The 14,701-nt window shown below is 39.5% G+C and overlaps 1 protein-coding gene across 4 annotated transcripts in view; it reads right to left on the bottom strand.

The window, feature by feature from the left end:
- Positions 1-14,701, bottom strand: part of atrnl1a (attractin-like 1a) — a 264,424-nt gene that overhangs the window by 149,139 nt on the left and 100,584 nt on the right. For all 4 annotated transcript variants that reach the window (XM_051380119.1, XM_051380103.1, XM_051380110.1 and 1 more), the window contains one exon: positions 8,525-8,618. In XM_051380119.1, the coding sequence (XP_051236079.1) occupies positions 8,525-8,618 (94 nt within the window). The remainder of the gene's footprint in view (positions 1-8,524; positions 8,619-14,701) is intronic.

Genomic DNA, 14,701 nt, shown 5'->3' with positions numbered 1-14,701 from the left:
ACAGACGAGCTACTGTAGCTCACACTGCTGAAACAGTTAATGCTGGTTCTGATAGAAAGGGGTCAGAACACACAGTGCATTACAGATTGTTGGTATGGGGCTGCAGAACATTAAGACCACCAGGGTGCCCAGGTGGTCAGAATGTTATAAATAAACTGATGGTTTTTGCTCAAAATTACAGAATGGTCCTTCTCAAGAAGGTGAATTTGATTATATTTTATTTGGCAGTATTCAGGGGGTCTTATGTTATGGCTTTGATACAGAATTACTAACAGGATATGAAAACAATAGCAGTTAAAGGATATATGCGGTTGAGTAGCTTGTTTTATTTATCATTTTGTTAAATGTAAATAATTGCTCAGCTGATTGGCTGAATGTCAAATGTATCCTGATTGGGTGATTGTTAAATGTATCCTGATTGGGTGATTGTTAAATGTATCCTGATTGGCTGAATGTCAAATGTATCCTCATTGGCTGATTGATATGTTTTAAAAAAAAAAAAACAGTTAATCTAATTAGGTAATATATAATCATTTAGAAATAGAGAAAAGTTAATATGAACAGTAGAAATTTCTTCCATTCCTTTCTTCTTCCTTCATTACCATGAACACACACACACACACACACACACACACACACACACACACACAATCCTGCTGCCAGAAATACTCACTAGAACACAAAAAGTGTCTTCATCTGCTGCGGAAAATAGACAGGGGAAAAAAGAAAGGAAAGAACTAAAGAAAGAAAAGAAAAGAAAAGAAAAGGAAAGGAAGAACTAAAGAAAGAAAAGTGAAGTGGAGAAGTGAAGCTTAATAGAGGATGACAGAGGCTTATTAAACAAACAGTTTGGGATTCAGAGAAGAGACTTGGAAGGAGAGCCGCATCATCTCAAGAGGACTCTGTGACTTTAAAAGCTTTGGAGTCGCTTCCAGCTGACTGCCACAAAGGAGCGCATTGAGGACTAAGCCTATTTCAGCACAAGATTTATTGTGATAAATGCAATGTCATAAATTGCTTAGAGCCCTCTTAGGAGCCAAATATGATCTAAAAAACACTTCCATCAGATATTTTAATCACTTAACATTTTGTTTTTTAACCTGTAGTCATATTTCCAAATATTGTACAAAAAATGGCTCTCCCTCCTCCAGAGGAGTGCACACATCAGGTGCAGCTACTGATACTGATAAGAATTCAGCTCAAACAAGAAGCCTCAACTTTTCTCTTCCTGCATCAGAACTGCATTAGCTTTGCACTCAGTAACTGCTATGGAGAAAAAGCCAGTTAAAAGTAACAAATTCATTGGGGACAAAACACAGTTGGCAAAATCTTCCAAAACTGATCCAAAAAAGTCACTCTCGACTGACAATTGTCATGCGGGTCACTTCAGGACCATGACCTGTTCAAGTAATGTGAACAGCCAATTGACAGGCCACAACATGGGTGCTCACAGTGAATATAAGCATGGAATGGTTGTTTTTGTCCCGAGGCAATGAAATGTATTCAAATAAGATGACCTTGTCCTCTAAAAGAGGAAGCCAACATTATTTACTTAGACTTCTTTTTACATTCTGTTCGTATTAGTTCAGCCCAATTCTGAAGTCAGTCAGGGTGACCAAATTTGGAATTAAAATCTGGTCTAATCCATACAGTGTCTATCTGGCCTAAAGCTCCAGTGTGTAGGGTTCATCTAGCGGTGAAATTGCAGATTGCAAACAACTGAAACTGATTTCCTCAAAGTGTGTTGGAGAAACTATGGTGGCTACAAAAACACGAAAATCACACTGGAACTTTTTCTATATGAAAATGAACCAGGCTTTTATTTCCAGGATTACAAAATAACTCGTAGCACTGTGCCATTGAATTGGAGTTGATGGTGTACCTGTGTGTACAAAACTCACTTTACTGTAGCAAGCCCAGCATGTTTCTTGAAACAAACAGTATGACACTTCTGCCACTAGGGGATGTTTCACATAAAAAAAACAAACAATGTATTGTTGTTGTTCTATTCAACATATCCCATCAGGCATGAAAATGGGTCAGGGGTGAAAAAGGTGAGAAGGTTATAACCCTGTAGGGGTCAAAGAAAATGTTGAATATTCAATATTTTAAAGCATCAACCTAACGGTTAACGGTAGCGTTTGCTAATAATTTTCCACCGGAGCTTTAGCTGGCTAACGTTGCGTTCTCTCCTGCTGTGTTCAATGACTCAATTCATCAAGCTGTAGCTAACGTTAGCTAAGCCTATGTCAACAGAGCTCCTGGGTAACTTAGATATACCAGAAAATATTAAAACACGAGCAAAGCGAACTCCTTGTAAACCAATCAGGTAATGGTATTCCCCTTCCTTCCCAGAGAAAGAAACTGGTGATGCAAAGCCCTTCGCCTAATATTTCCATGCACTCGCGCCCCTTCAGGCACGCGCACCTGTTCGCAGTTCACTGAATCTCGGTACCACACCCCCACTAAACATTTTCTCATCGAATCTACACGATTCACGTAGGTCACCTATTTTGGTTTCAAAACGGTGAATTTTGCCGAAAGAGGCAAGGAAATGCACCATTACCGCAGTAAAATTATGGATATCTCTGGGTTTGCACATTATTGGAAACCTTTGGGATAATATAGGTACACAATTTAATAAAATATATAACATAGGTCTAGTGTTTATAGACATTTTAATACGTAAATATGACATAGCATATCTTTAAGCTAGTAATGAAGCCTATATTCTATAAAACAATAACACACTTGCCAAATTATACCTCAAAAAATAAAGCTGACCAAAGCAGAAACAAAGCTAATCATGTAACTAGCAAACTAGCTGTCCTCTGGTAATGCCTGACCGTGTCCTGATACTGGCCAAATACAGGTTTTCACATTCATGTATGCCTTAAATCCAACATGAAGAGCCACAGAGAAGGAGGATAAGCAGACTTGCAGGAGGCTAAGAAGGGGGCTAGGATGAGCTTTTTTCTCTCTTGGGGGGGACACTAAAGTCCTGGACGCAGAGCTCCGACAAAAAGGGGACGGACACTTAAGCTGCTTACAACAGCCTAATGGGGACAAGATAAGGGCCACACAGGACTGCACTGCCTCATCACTTAAAACACACTCTGACTCAGCTACACAAGCAAGACACATGCAAGTGACAAGCATTTTGCTCTGCTTGCTGTTCCTGTAAACTTCTGCTAAGATAGAAAAATTGGAGATTAAAGGTCACAACAATATTGGACCTGCTTGTGTGGGTGTGTTATTGTAAAGGTGTGTGTCATTTATTTTAGCAACGTGAATGTGATTCAACTGTTAAGATTTTTGAAGGTGTAAAAATGAACCAGTGTACAGTTAGTGAGGCATATTGCATAATGCATACTGTATATCAAACTGTTTGAAACACTCAAAACGACTAATATTCATAAGCACACACACAGTCCACAGTCAAGTGCTGTACTGGCGGTCAATTAGTGGAGTTCTCCACATTTGGAGAGGAGGCCAATTAAAGCTAAATCAACAAACTCAAACAAATCAGGGGAAAACAAGGAGAAATAAAGTGAAGACCTCAGTAGAGTGAATGTCAAAGTGCTGAAGAGGAGCACAGTTTCTCCTACTCACACAGTAACAAAGAAAATAAAAAGGTTCTACATTTTATATTATTCATGATTGATGTAAATAGAAACTGTGACCACACTTTAGCAGCAGTGGAACATCTGGTGAGCAAACGGATTTCATGGAGTATCTATAGCTCAGGTATAGACCATAGTACTCCAGCAATCTTGACCTGCCACCTTCACGCTCTGAGCTACCTGTCTGTGTAACAGCTGTTACTGTTCACACTTTCACCCGGTTAACACATGGTGCACTCGCAGACACAGTGTGCACACTGGCTAGATGATATGATTCGTTGTAAGAGTCATTTTTACACACAGCCTGAGGATGCTGACAGGTCACCCAACACTTTTGTCCAGGGAAATATATCTGCACAGCTACTGCTACTATTGATGAGAAATCCTGTTTAGAAAACATTAATGTTACAGAACTTTGGCTTCTTGTTAAATGAGGAAAAAAACATCTTTAGCATGTTATGCATAGGTAAGTTTGTACAGAAATTAAGGCACGATATTAAGTCCTAAATTCTAATAATACTTTGTGCACTTGGGTATCGAAGCAGACAAACAGAGTCCTCGTCTGTTAAATATAAACGAAACAGAAGATGAAATATGAAAACACTTCGCCACAGCTCGACACACACACGTGGGGGACCAAAACATTGCAGAATGGAGGACGAAACAGCAACCTCCTCACAGAATTCCCAATAAAAGCCCCAATAAAAGAAAAAGTCCTAAAAAAAACAGCTCGCCCTAAATCATCGAAGGTATGGGAATACTTCAAATTTAGTCCCAAACGTAAAGGTGTCGTTATTGGCGCTCTTTGCTGTTGTGCTGGTGTGGTATGCCAACTCCATTTGGCAATGTGGGAGCATCTGGGGCGGGGGCGCCCCGTTATCGCTCGTGGAGGAGACGGTGGCAGGTGGGTGCTGGCGTTGGCTGGGTTGGTTTCATGTTTGTGTGGTGTGTTGTGTGGTTTGGGCTTTGTGCACTTCGGTGGTGCTGACTGGCTGTCTTGGCTCTCCGTGCGGTTTGTTCGTGCTGGGTTGGTGGTTAACGGGGCTAGCTACTGGCACCTAGACGGCTGTGTTTAGCTAACGTTAGTTATCATCTAATGTTGGCTTGAATGGTAGCCGGCTTACGGCTGCAGAACAAGTCTGTCTATAGTAGCTAACATTGGCTGGCGTGTGCATTGGCTGCTGGCCTGCTGGGGTGGTTGGCTGGCGCCACCGGGGTGCACGGAGCTCGGGCTGCGCGGCGCGCTGCACGGGCATAAGATTGATTTGGCCAGCGTTGGTGCTTGTTGTTGTTGTCTCCTTCGCGAGTGGCAAAGGGGTGCCTCCGTTTCAGAGAGAGAGCTAAGATGCGTTGGTTAGCCTAGCACCACCAAAGTGCACAGCTGCTAGATGTAGCTAACGGTAGCAAGAAGATTGCAGTAACTTTTAACGTTATCTGTCTAACGTTAGCTAACTCACGTTAATCGTCCAATTAGTCGTTAGATTAGTCGACTAATCGATAAAATAATCGCCCGATCAATCGTTTAATAAATAATCGCTTACCCCCAACCCTGGAAAACACTCAAATCCAGTACAAGAGTGAGAAACAATGTATTCATGAACATAAGACCACACTTACACAAAAAAAAAAAACAAACTCTACCTAATGGCCCTATTATTTCCGACTCTGAGCGTTTGTGACTTTGCACATAACATACACTCCTTCACACACATACACAAATATGCATCCACACACCTGCAGTAACCTGAGGGTGCACTGCTTTACCATCCGCCCCCGGGGGGAAATTGCTCGTTCATAATCAAAACGACAAACAAATGGCCCTCTACTTGGCACACCATTTTAGAGTGACTCAAGCAAAACAAACAGCGCTGTGACAGAGAGACATTTAGAGGGAGAGAGAGGGTGTCGGAGTAAATCAAAGGTGAAAGCAACTGCAGCACAGTGGCTTAGGGATGCACAAGTGATCACACACAAACACACTGTTTCTGCTCTCAGCCTCTGTGGAGTCTCAACCAGAATACTGAATTATTGGTGGGCGCTGAAAAGAAACATTACGCTCAAAAAACCAACGCAGATGCCAAGTGAACAGGAGTACTGAGGCTGTACAGCCAATTCAACATCAACTCATACTCAACTGCAGCAGGGTATTGTTCCAGATTTGCCAGTTTGTTACTAGCATGATGATCAGACTGAATTACCATTACGTTTCACTGCCAACATTCTTTTCAATTCTAGTAACGGTTGCTAGGAGCACTTTATTTTTGTTTACATTGATCATAGAAATATTTAATATCTAAGTTGACTTACAACAATATGTATAGCTGTGTCAGTATCAACCATGCTTTCCACTATTTTCATGGCACTTTTTTTTCCTTTTTCTTGGGTGCAAGAAGATAATCTCCCCATTATTTATCCTGCCTATAAAGTTGTGATTGGCTTTTTCCAAATGAGCAATTTGATTAACTGGAAAAATCAGTTGGATGGCGAACACACACGTACATGTATGTTTGGCATTTTTGTTTTCCCAAACAAAGCTTTTTTTCCTGTTAAAATCATAAAAATCCAAATTTTGGTTCAAAAATCAAAAAGTCAACAGTAGTGATGTGCAGTTTGTAGTTATACTCATGGGCACTATAGTTATTACACGGATTGGGCAGGCCAGGTCATAAAAATTAACATTCTGATTAATAGCGGATTGGCGGCTGGTGGGTGAAACAGAGTGAAGCCACTCCCCATTAAGTGAGATGTTGTGTGTATTTAGGCACGAGCCACAGCACCGTCTTTACAGACTATTTAAATCTCCCAACACACAGGCAGGATCGGTCAATATGTTAATAAATGTTCTGTGTTCTTCTGCCCAAACATGCACACACACAGAGTTCAGGTTCATACAGAGAAACAGTGAAACAGCCCTCCTCCTGATAAATCCTCTGGTATCTGTGGAGCGTGTCCTCTGTCCTGTCAAGTTTACAGTTTTTACTTTTGCTATGTAATTCCCACCGTAACTGCTGCATTGACATTATAGTGTGCATAGAAACATTTAACATTGCTGAGAGTAGTCTCTCTATTCATCAAAGTAAATCGTTAAAGACACTAAACTACATCATATCAATACAACACAGAATAAAGAAATCATATGGAAAGCTTACGCTGCTCTACATTATTTAAAAGGCAATATGGCCTACAGGGGCAGGTAGAGGAGTGAAATTTCCATGTGGGTCGCTAAGTCTAAGAAATTTATTATTTCGGTTGGGGTGGACTTGCAGACTCAGATGAACTCAGAGCCCATCTGTGAATCACTATTTAACTGTGTCTTACAGGAATATTCACCCAGTGTAATATACTGATTAAAGATGACAGTAAACATGTGGAGAGAGTCTTTCAGTGTGAGGGTGAGGGGCAGGTTGGCTGGTTTGAGTCATGTTAATGTCAGGAGCTCAGCTGAAGTTAGGGATCACTCAAAGGTTGTGTTGAGGCTAGCACAAGGCAATAAGTGGTCAAAGTCAAAGTTTAAGTGAAGGGTTAGAACATTTGCATAATTGGTAGCAGGTAAAATTCAAGACGCTTGTGTGTATGTATGCATATGCCTGTGCAGGGCTTTAAAAATGGCCAGTATGGCTACAACACTTTAAATCTGCAGGCTATTTGTTAGTCTCACAAGCCAAATCAGTTTCATTGTTTGAACAGTTTCAACATGCCAAATGACAAAAATGAAAGCATCATAATAGCATAACAATAATCCTACAAATTTAGTTTGCAAAATGTGTGTAATTTATATACTATATACTGCTACAACTTAGTATGAGTACTTCTATCACCTATCCCACCAATAATTATAGCAAAATTTGTGCAGAAATGTTTGATTATTCTATAAGTGAGTAATCAAAAATGTTAAACAATTAGTTGTAGTAAAGTGAACTGTAACACTGCTGTCTCCACTGAGGTAAAAACGTAAAGAAAAAGCAGTGAGAAACCAAATCTGACTCTGTACTGTACCATTACATGAGGGAGCAATTACAAGCACAAAGCACGTTTATGGAACATCTACAGTACCATACAAACACACACACATTCTGTGGTATCTGCAATCAATGATCTATGAAACATGCTATCACAGTTTAAACAAAGAGAATAAATGTGTGTCTGAATGCTTCAGTTGTTTTGTCTCACCATACTGTATGTTATACATAGACACACACACACACACACACACACAAGCGTACTCTGTCTCTGCGTTATAGCCTCGCCTGCTAGATTTATTGATGCAGCAATTTTTAGTCTGTCTCCGTAGTGTGTTGGTACGCCAAGCCATTTAGGATATTGTAATGCTGCAGCGGTTGAGTCTGGCACGGTCAAAGGAAAACACACACACACACACACACACACACACACACACACACACACACACCACTGTAATCACACAAACATTTGTTTGTTCATCATAATTCTCTCATCAAATCTGGTTTTAGAGTCAAATCCTATATCCCTAAAATGTAAACGCCTGTCCATATGCTTTTTTATACCATCACCATAATCCAAAATGTAACATCACCTTAAAATGCAGCCATAAATGTAACCGATGATCCCATAAAGGGGCTGCTTAATGGAATTCAGTGTCATGCTGAAGCATCTTCTGTGTGAGTAGCTATATTTGGACCTAACTGTGCAGCCAGCTTTATGTAAGTGTACATTCTATCAGTGATCAGTACATCTCTCATGTTCCGATCATACAATACTGTATATTTTGTATTAGTTGAAGGTCCAAGTGGTATTCAGTTCCAATCTGCAACTTCACCACTAGAAGCAACTTAATCCTACAGACTGGTTCTTTAATTAGATCATCTACCGGTGGTGGTGTGTTGGTGTGTTGGCATTTAATCACTGTATGATAGTATACTCACAGTTGACACTGGTCTCCTTTGATGCCCTTAGTTGTACAGAAGCACTTCCCTGTGTTGACATGGCACACGTTGGCATGGCTGTTACACTTGCATGCTGAAAAGAAAAGACAAAGATTGAACGGAGGGGATGGGACAACAGATTTGTTTTAACACAAATTTAACACATCTCAAAGTAGAATCTTTTGTTGTTGTGGAGACGTGATGACAGTTTTCAGAACGCAACAGTTTCTTAAAGACAACTTGTTCAACTACTACTTGAGCTAGACAGTAATCCTCGACAACTGCTGCTCAGCATTCAGCACTAAAACCTGCATACTTTATGTAAAAACAATTATCTTTTAACATTGTGGGGATCAATACTCCAGCTGAGGAAATATTTGCAGACAGAGAGAGTGGAAAATTAGTGTGTGGAGGAGGAGAGAAGGAGGATACTGAAAAAGGTTGAAAAGGCAGAGATGGAGAGAGAGGAGTGAAATGAGGAGACAAATGAAGGCGGAGTCAGATGGATAGAAAAAGGACAAATCACTAGAGAAACACAAGGCCACTTGTGACTGAGTCATCCCCACTTGCACTAACAGGTGTTAGTTCCTGATTGAAGCGTTTTCTCTTTTTTCCCTGTTGTTGGGTAAGACTGAACTTTCTGCACATTTACATAATCTGATTTATTGCTTCCACAATGTGGACAATGTTTACTTTTGACTTTTTTTGCCCATTTAAGGCCATTTAAGTCTGTTATGTCATCCATGTCTGTCTTAAAACAATACTAACAGGACCACCTTGGGAAAAAACTAAATATTCTTAGTCATGCTACCAGTATATCTTGATGGCCAGCAAAGTAATAAGTACCTTTCATTTTGTGGAATGTAAAGAACAGTTAAGCTGTGGGGCTGCCAGTGGGACTTTTGGTCTTTGTCTTTCTACAGATGAATGCCAAGTCAAAGCCACAGTCAAACATGAATAAGACACAGAAGATATACAGCAGTCATGTTATGGCAAGGGAAGCAAAAAGTGTCAGTACTGAAGACCAAAACATGATCTTGATAACCTTGCCAGGCTGGACTTGCGAGATCACAAAGTCATGTGGGAATCCATCTTGCCAGGCTTCAGACTATATGCCTGTGTCCGAGGACAGTGGCTCGGACCAGTCGGCGTCCTTTAGGGAACGGCTGGCAGCTATGGCATGAGCTACAGGTTAATTTTGGCTGCTGAAGTGATTAGCGTAGATGCTGCTTTCAGAACTGGAACTGGTGTATTTCTTCATTCGGGTTTTTCTCGATGGAAAATATGTTCTGCTCTTCTAAAGACTGTAAGAGTTTGTTATATGGTTGAAGTTCGCCCGTGATAGAGGGTTCATCCAATCACTTGCCAAGTATTTTTCGAAAGCGCAGTTTTAACGACAACAACAACTTCCCAGATGGTTCTGTGTAACAACCATATGCTGCAGTCAGGTTATGGATATTGGTAGTTCACCAGGGAAAGGAAAATAAGATGATCAGATTTAAGATGTGGCCAAAGTAGAAAAATACCCCTCGGGAAAACCTCTGGAACATTTTGAACTGCACAAGGTAACATCCTCAATGGCGAAATTTGGCTTTTGGAAGCAATTTATTGTAGGTAGACCGCTTTTCATTAGAGCAAAGAGATGGGAGCCTTTTTTTGGTGAGTCTAATCTTTTTAATCGTTTTGTTATGTAAAAGCAGGGCATGATGTAGCCGGATGATTCACATGGAGCCGAGCCTGTAATTTAGACACTAAATCACTTCTGCATGGAGTGACTAATGGCAGAGACAAACAAGAACGTTCTCTATACCCTTGTGTTATGGTGTGTATGTGTTCACATCCACACAAGGCCACTCTTTCCTGTGTCCCTCTCCAGCTGAATTGACTTTGTGCTTTGTTCTTATTCTTTCCAATTGGCACAGAGACAGGCCCTGCAATAAAACAGTGGTGCGTTCGGGTCAAGGTAAAGCCAAGGGACCAGCAGATAATGAGAGGAAAACAACATCTTCTATCCCTTCTCCTCGTCTGCAAGGTAGCAGACATAAATGCTGCTTTAAATATTTAGATTTTTGAAAACAAACTTACACACATTGAGCAGCAAAAAAACACGGCTGAGCAGTGAGGCATTTAAATGTCAGCGGGCTAAAAGTCGAATTGACGTTCTTCAACTTGAAAAACAGAGACCCTGACAGCAGAGGGGGCAACAATAACAAAATACAATTTCAATCTATTACTTGAAAATTACATTGACCTGTCACAAAGAGAGTAAACGTTTTCAGGGATGCACTGAACTATAAGGGCTGGGAGATAACCGAGTCTTAACAAAAAGTGGCTTTTAGACTTGAGATAATAGACAAATCACAGGTGTGTTAGCGCAGGCTCGGGTCACCCTGCTGTTCATACAATATTGATTTGGTAGGCAGTCAACAAAGGCATACAAAGGGCACAGCTAAGAGAAATGTGCGTTCATGCACTCAGTGATTTTGTCAATGGCACTTGAGAAAAGCCAATAGAGACAAAAAGCAAATAATGAACCAGAGATGAAGAAGAATTTGTGTTAAAGGCTTCAAAAGCTGCCAGCAATTTGTTTTGGTTTTGAGGTTTGCTGAATACCACAATCATCTGTAAAGCTTCACACACAAGACACAACAAGGAGACTTGGACTGCTCTCAGCTTTAACCATCTAACTGTAATCTCAAAAAAGCCAAATTCTACGTTTAATTACGACACTTGAACAGACAGACATAACATAATCTCTAAGAAAAAAAGTCAAATCATTCCAGATCGCACAGTAAGACAGAGTAAATTCTGTCACAGAGAAACACATTAACTTTGATTTTCTTCAAACAAACATGAAACACTGTAATTCCTTAAGTAGTAAACAGCATCCTGCTTCCAACAGAGCAGTCTCAGTGCAGTCCAACCCCCTGCTCTGCACACTATGATGAGGGCTGGGAAGTTCAAAAATATAAAGCTATTAAAGAACAATTCATCTCCAGTTATGTGCTCAAATTAAAGAACTGCTTAAAAGGAATACTTGAATTGATAAACAAAGCAACACTTATTTCAATAATAAGTATTTTTTATATTTTTGAAAAGTCCAAATATGATACTTTGGTCCATATGCAAGTCCATATGAGTTAACCTGGTGTCCAGCCCATGTAGTGGATAGGTAACTCTTTTAGTATATAACAGCTACAACTATGAATCCTGGTCTATAGGCAAATAGGTTACAGGAAGCGGTCACGTTTTTGTGACATGACAGACACAAAAGACAGGATCCACAGTCACAATATAAAGACAAAATAATGGAATACTACAATATGGCTGTGAGAGGCGACAGAGGTCTTTACAGATCTCAGCAGAGATCCAGGGTCTATTTTCTGTAACATATTATTGACGTATAGTAAAACAGCTCCTTAAGTATCTGATCATTACTGAAAGCCAATTAAACTAAGACAGGGTAAATGTATGAGTTTTTATAAGCAGACCCAGCAGAGCCATTTTATAGTTGGTACTGAAATAAAGCAAACATCTAAACAAGTAATATAATCTAATCTAATGTTGGAAAATCTACTCTGCTAAAATCATGTGACACAATGTTGACAAATGTGAAGGTAAAAAATAAATCTTAAATCTTGGCTTCTAAGGCAATACCCTTACTAGCATTGTAATAAGCTTGTATAATTGATTATCAGCTATGGTGTTAGAGGAGGCAGACTTTATCAATTGTATCTCATTCTGTATATCATTTATCAAGCAGATTCTCTGGTAATTAATGCAACCTCATAGACAACTTGTTTTACATTATCTGTATTTTAAATGTCATTTATTGCTTTAATTCTAAAGTGATGTTTACTGGTGAAAACATTCACTTCAGAGACACATTTCCCTGTTTGTCTTTCACCTTTTATATTCTGTGTAAATGCTGTTGATCAAACTGTAAACAAGGCCTGCAGGCTATTACAGGATGTTACACAGGTTAATGGAAGATTGGTACTGTCTACTGAAGCTAATGAAGGACAATGAAAGGCATACATGACCCAAAATGATTTTTAGTATCAAATATCCCCCACCTGTAAGCTTGGAAGGTGGTTCTGCAAGCTCTGTAGGTTGCTTCTGCTTCTGCTTCTGGCTCCTTTGCAACACAAGTTAGTTCTCGCTCTTTGTCTCAATGTTTATCTGTGTGGTTGCTTAATATATTTGACAGAATGTTTCTAAAAACATATTTTTGTCAGTTAGTCCATTTTCTTCTTTTTTTTTTTTTTTTAGATATTTGTTATGTTTTTGTATGATTTGCTTTTTTCATCTGATAACTTGGACCATCAAACAGATTCATGTGCATTGTCATTCTTCCAATAATGTAATGTAACGTTTTATTCCAACAGAAAATGGACATGTCATAAGAACTGTGAGGGGAACTTAATCTACCTCTATGGGTAAGGTTTTCTTTAGGGTCACACATGTCACTGCCTTTCACCATACAATATATCCTTATTGCAAAATAAGCACTTGACTCACCCAACCAGTCTGCAGACACATAATATGCAAGTGCCCAAAGGAAGTGAACTCAGTTCTGTAAGAGAGAGTGACTGTAGGCGAGGGGTGTAAGGAGCAGTGAAATCGTAAAGACGAACAGAGTGAATGAATGAAATGGACGGAGGAGAGAGCACATCACGCATCACACTTGCTGACAACACAGAACTAAGCTCAATAAAAAGAAACCTCATCTCTTAGCAAAAAAGGCTGATTTGATATAAATCATATTTCCCATGACTTGTGCAAGCCCCCTGAAGAGAGTATCATTTCTCACCCCACTGCCTCTGCGTGTATACACACAATACAAAAGACGCCTGTTGTCAGGGTGTGTTTGAATGTGTGTGTAGGTGGGAACAGGGCCGTCTGTGTGTCTGTGTCTGTGTCTGTGTGTGTGTGTGTGTGTGTGTGTGTGTGTGTGTGTGTGTGTCTGTATGAGTCAGACAGGTAGAGATGAGGAAATAAGAACAATCCTCGCTGAACCTCTTATCTGTTTCTACAGTCGGCTCCGTCTTACTCCCGAGGGGTGTGCAGTTATAAAACTCAAGATAAAATAATGGGAGGGGAAATCAAGGGCACTTGTGGTGCTAAACATTACTCCAAAGGTTTTTTTGCACAGTTGGACTTCAGTGAACCCAGAACCACCCACACAACATGTAAATACTTCTACTAAATACTTCTTTAAATACTGCTAAATATGAATGAGTCGATATTTCAACCAATTTTAAGTACAAATAAAAAGGGGAAGGCTAAGGAATTTAAAATTGTAATCTGTGCACACACAAGTGAGAGATGAAAATGTATGCTGAGGAACTTTTTACAGTCTCACTGCCCCTCCTCTCCACCTCCTCTGCTCTGTGCTCAGACAGAAAGTGACAAGTTCACCCTGTGAATAAAATTAATGAATTAGACCAAGCTTCCTTTTTTTTTTTTTTTTTTTTTACCCCTTAACCATGTGAATTATGACTGGGCTTTTTTTGTTTCAATAGCTTTTCTATTATTCATTTTTTACTAATTTTTTTAGTCTAAGAATCTATCCATCTACACCACTGAAAGAAAGAAACCCATATATATATATATATATATATATATATATATATATATATATATATATATATATATATATATATATATATATATATATATAAAATTCATGTGTTATACCAACAGATAACATATGACTTAACATGCCTTTTTAGCATGGCTGTATTGTAGTGGCAAACTGCAGTTAAAGCACTGACTTTTGTTTGAGTTTTTATTGGTGAAACAGGTAAAATTTTGTCTTAATTAATCTGTTCCTTGAAAATCGACATTACAAAAGATGGTTATTGTCGTCCAGCCTCCCTTGAGCAACCCGATTTGAAGGACCAATAAAGTAAGTTTTGCAGCCCACTGTATTCAAAATATCCCTGACAATCTAATTTGATGTCACCAACCCTAGATAAGGTTAACGTCATTGAAGACAGCTGGTGCTCACTGAAGAAGACAGATAGTTTTCACCTGAAGATAAATTTACCCACAGCTACAGTTTCTGGAGGCTGTCTAAGGGTCTCCAGACCTCCATTAATATGACCAAATAATGGTCTGTCTAATATTAGATTCATTTAAATAAGACTTAGGCGCAACAGAAAAGTAATGTAT

This window comes from Dicentrarchus labrax, unplaced genomic scaffold (genome assembly GCF_905237075.1).
Source record: "Dicentrarchus labrax unplaced genomic scaffold, dlabrax2021, whole genome shotgun sequence".
NCBI classification, from domain to species: Eukaryota; Metazoa; Chordata; class Actinopteri; family Moronidae; genus Dicentrarchus; species Dicentrarchus labrax.
This window is presented reverse-complemented; position numbering and strand designations above follow the sequence as displayed.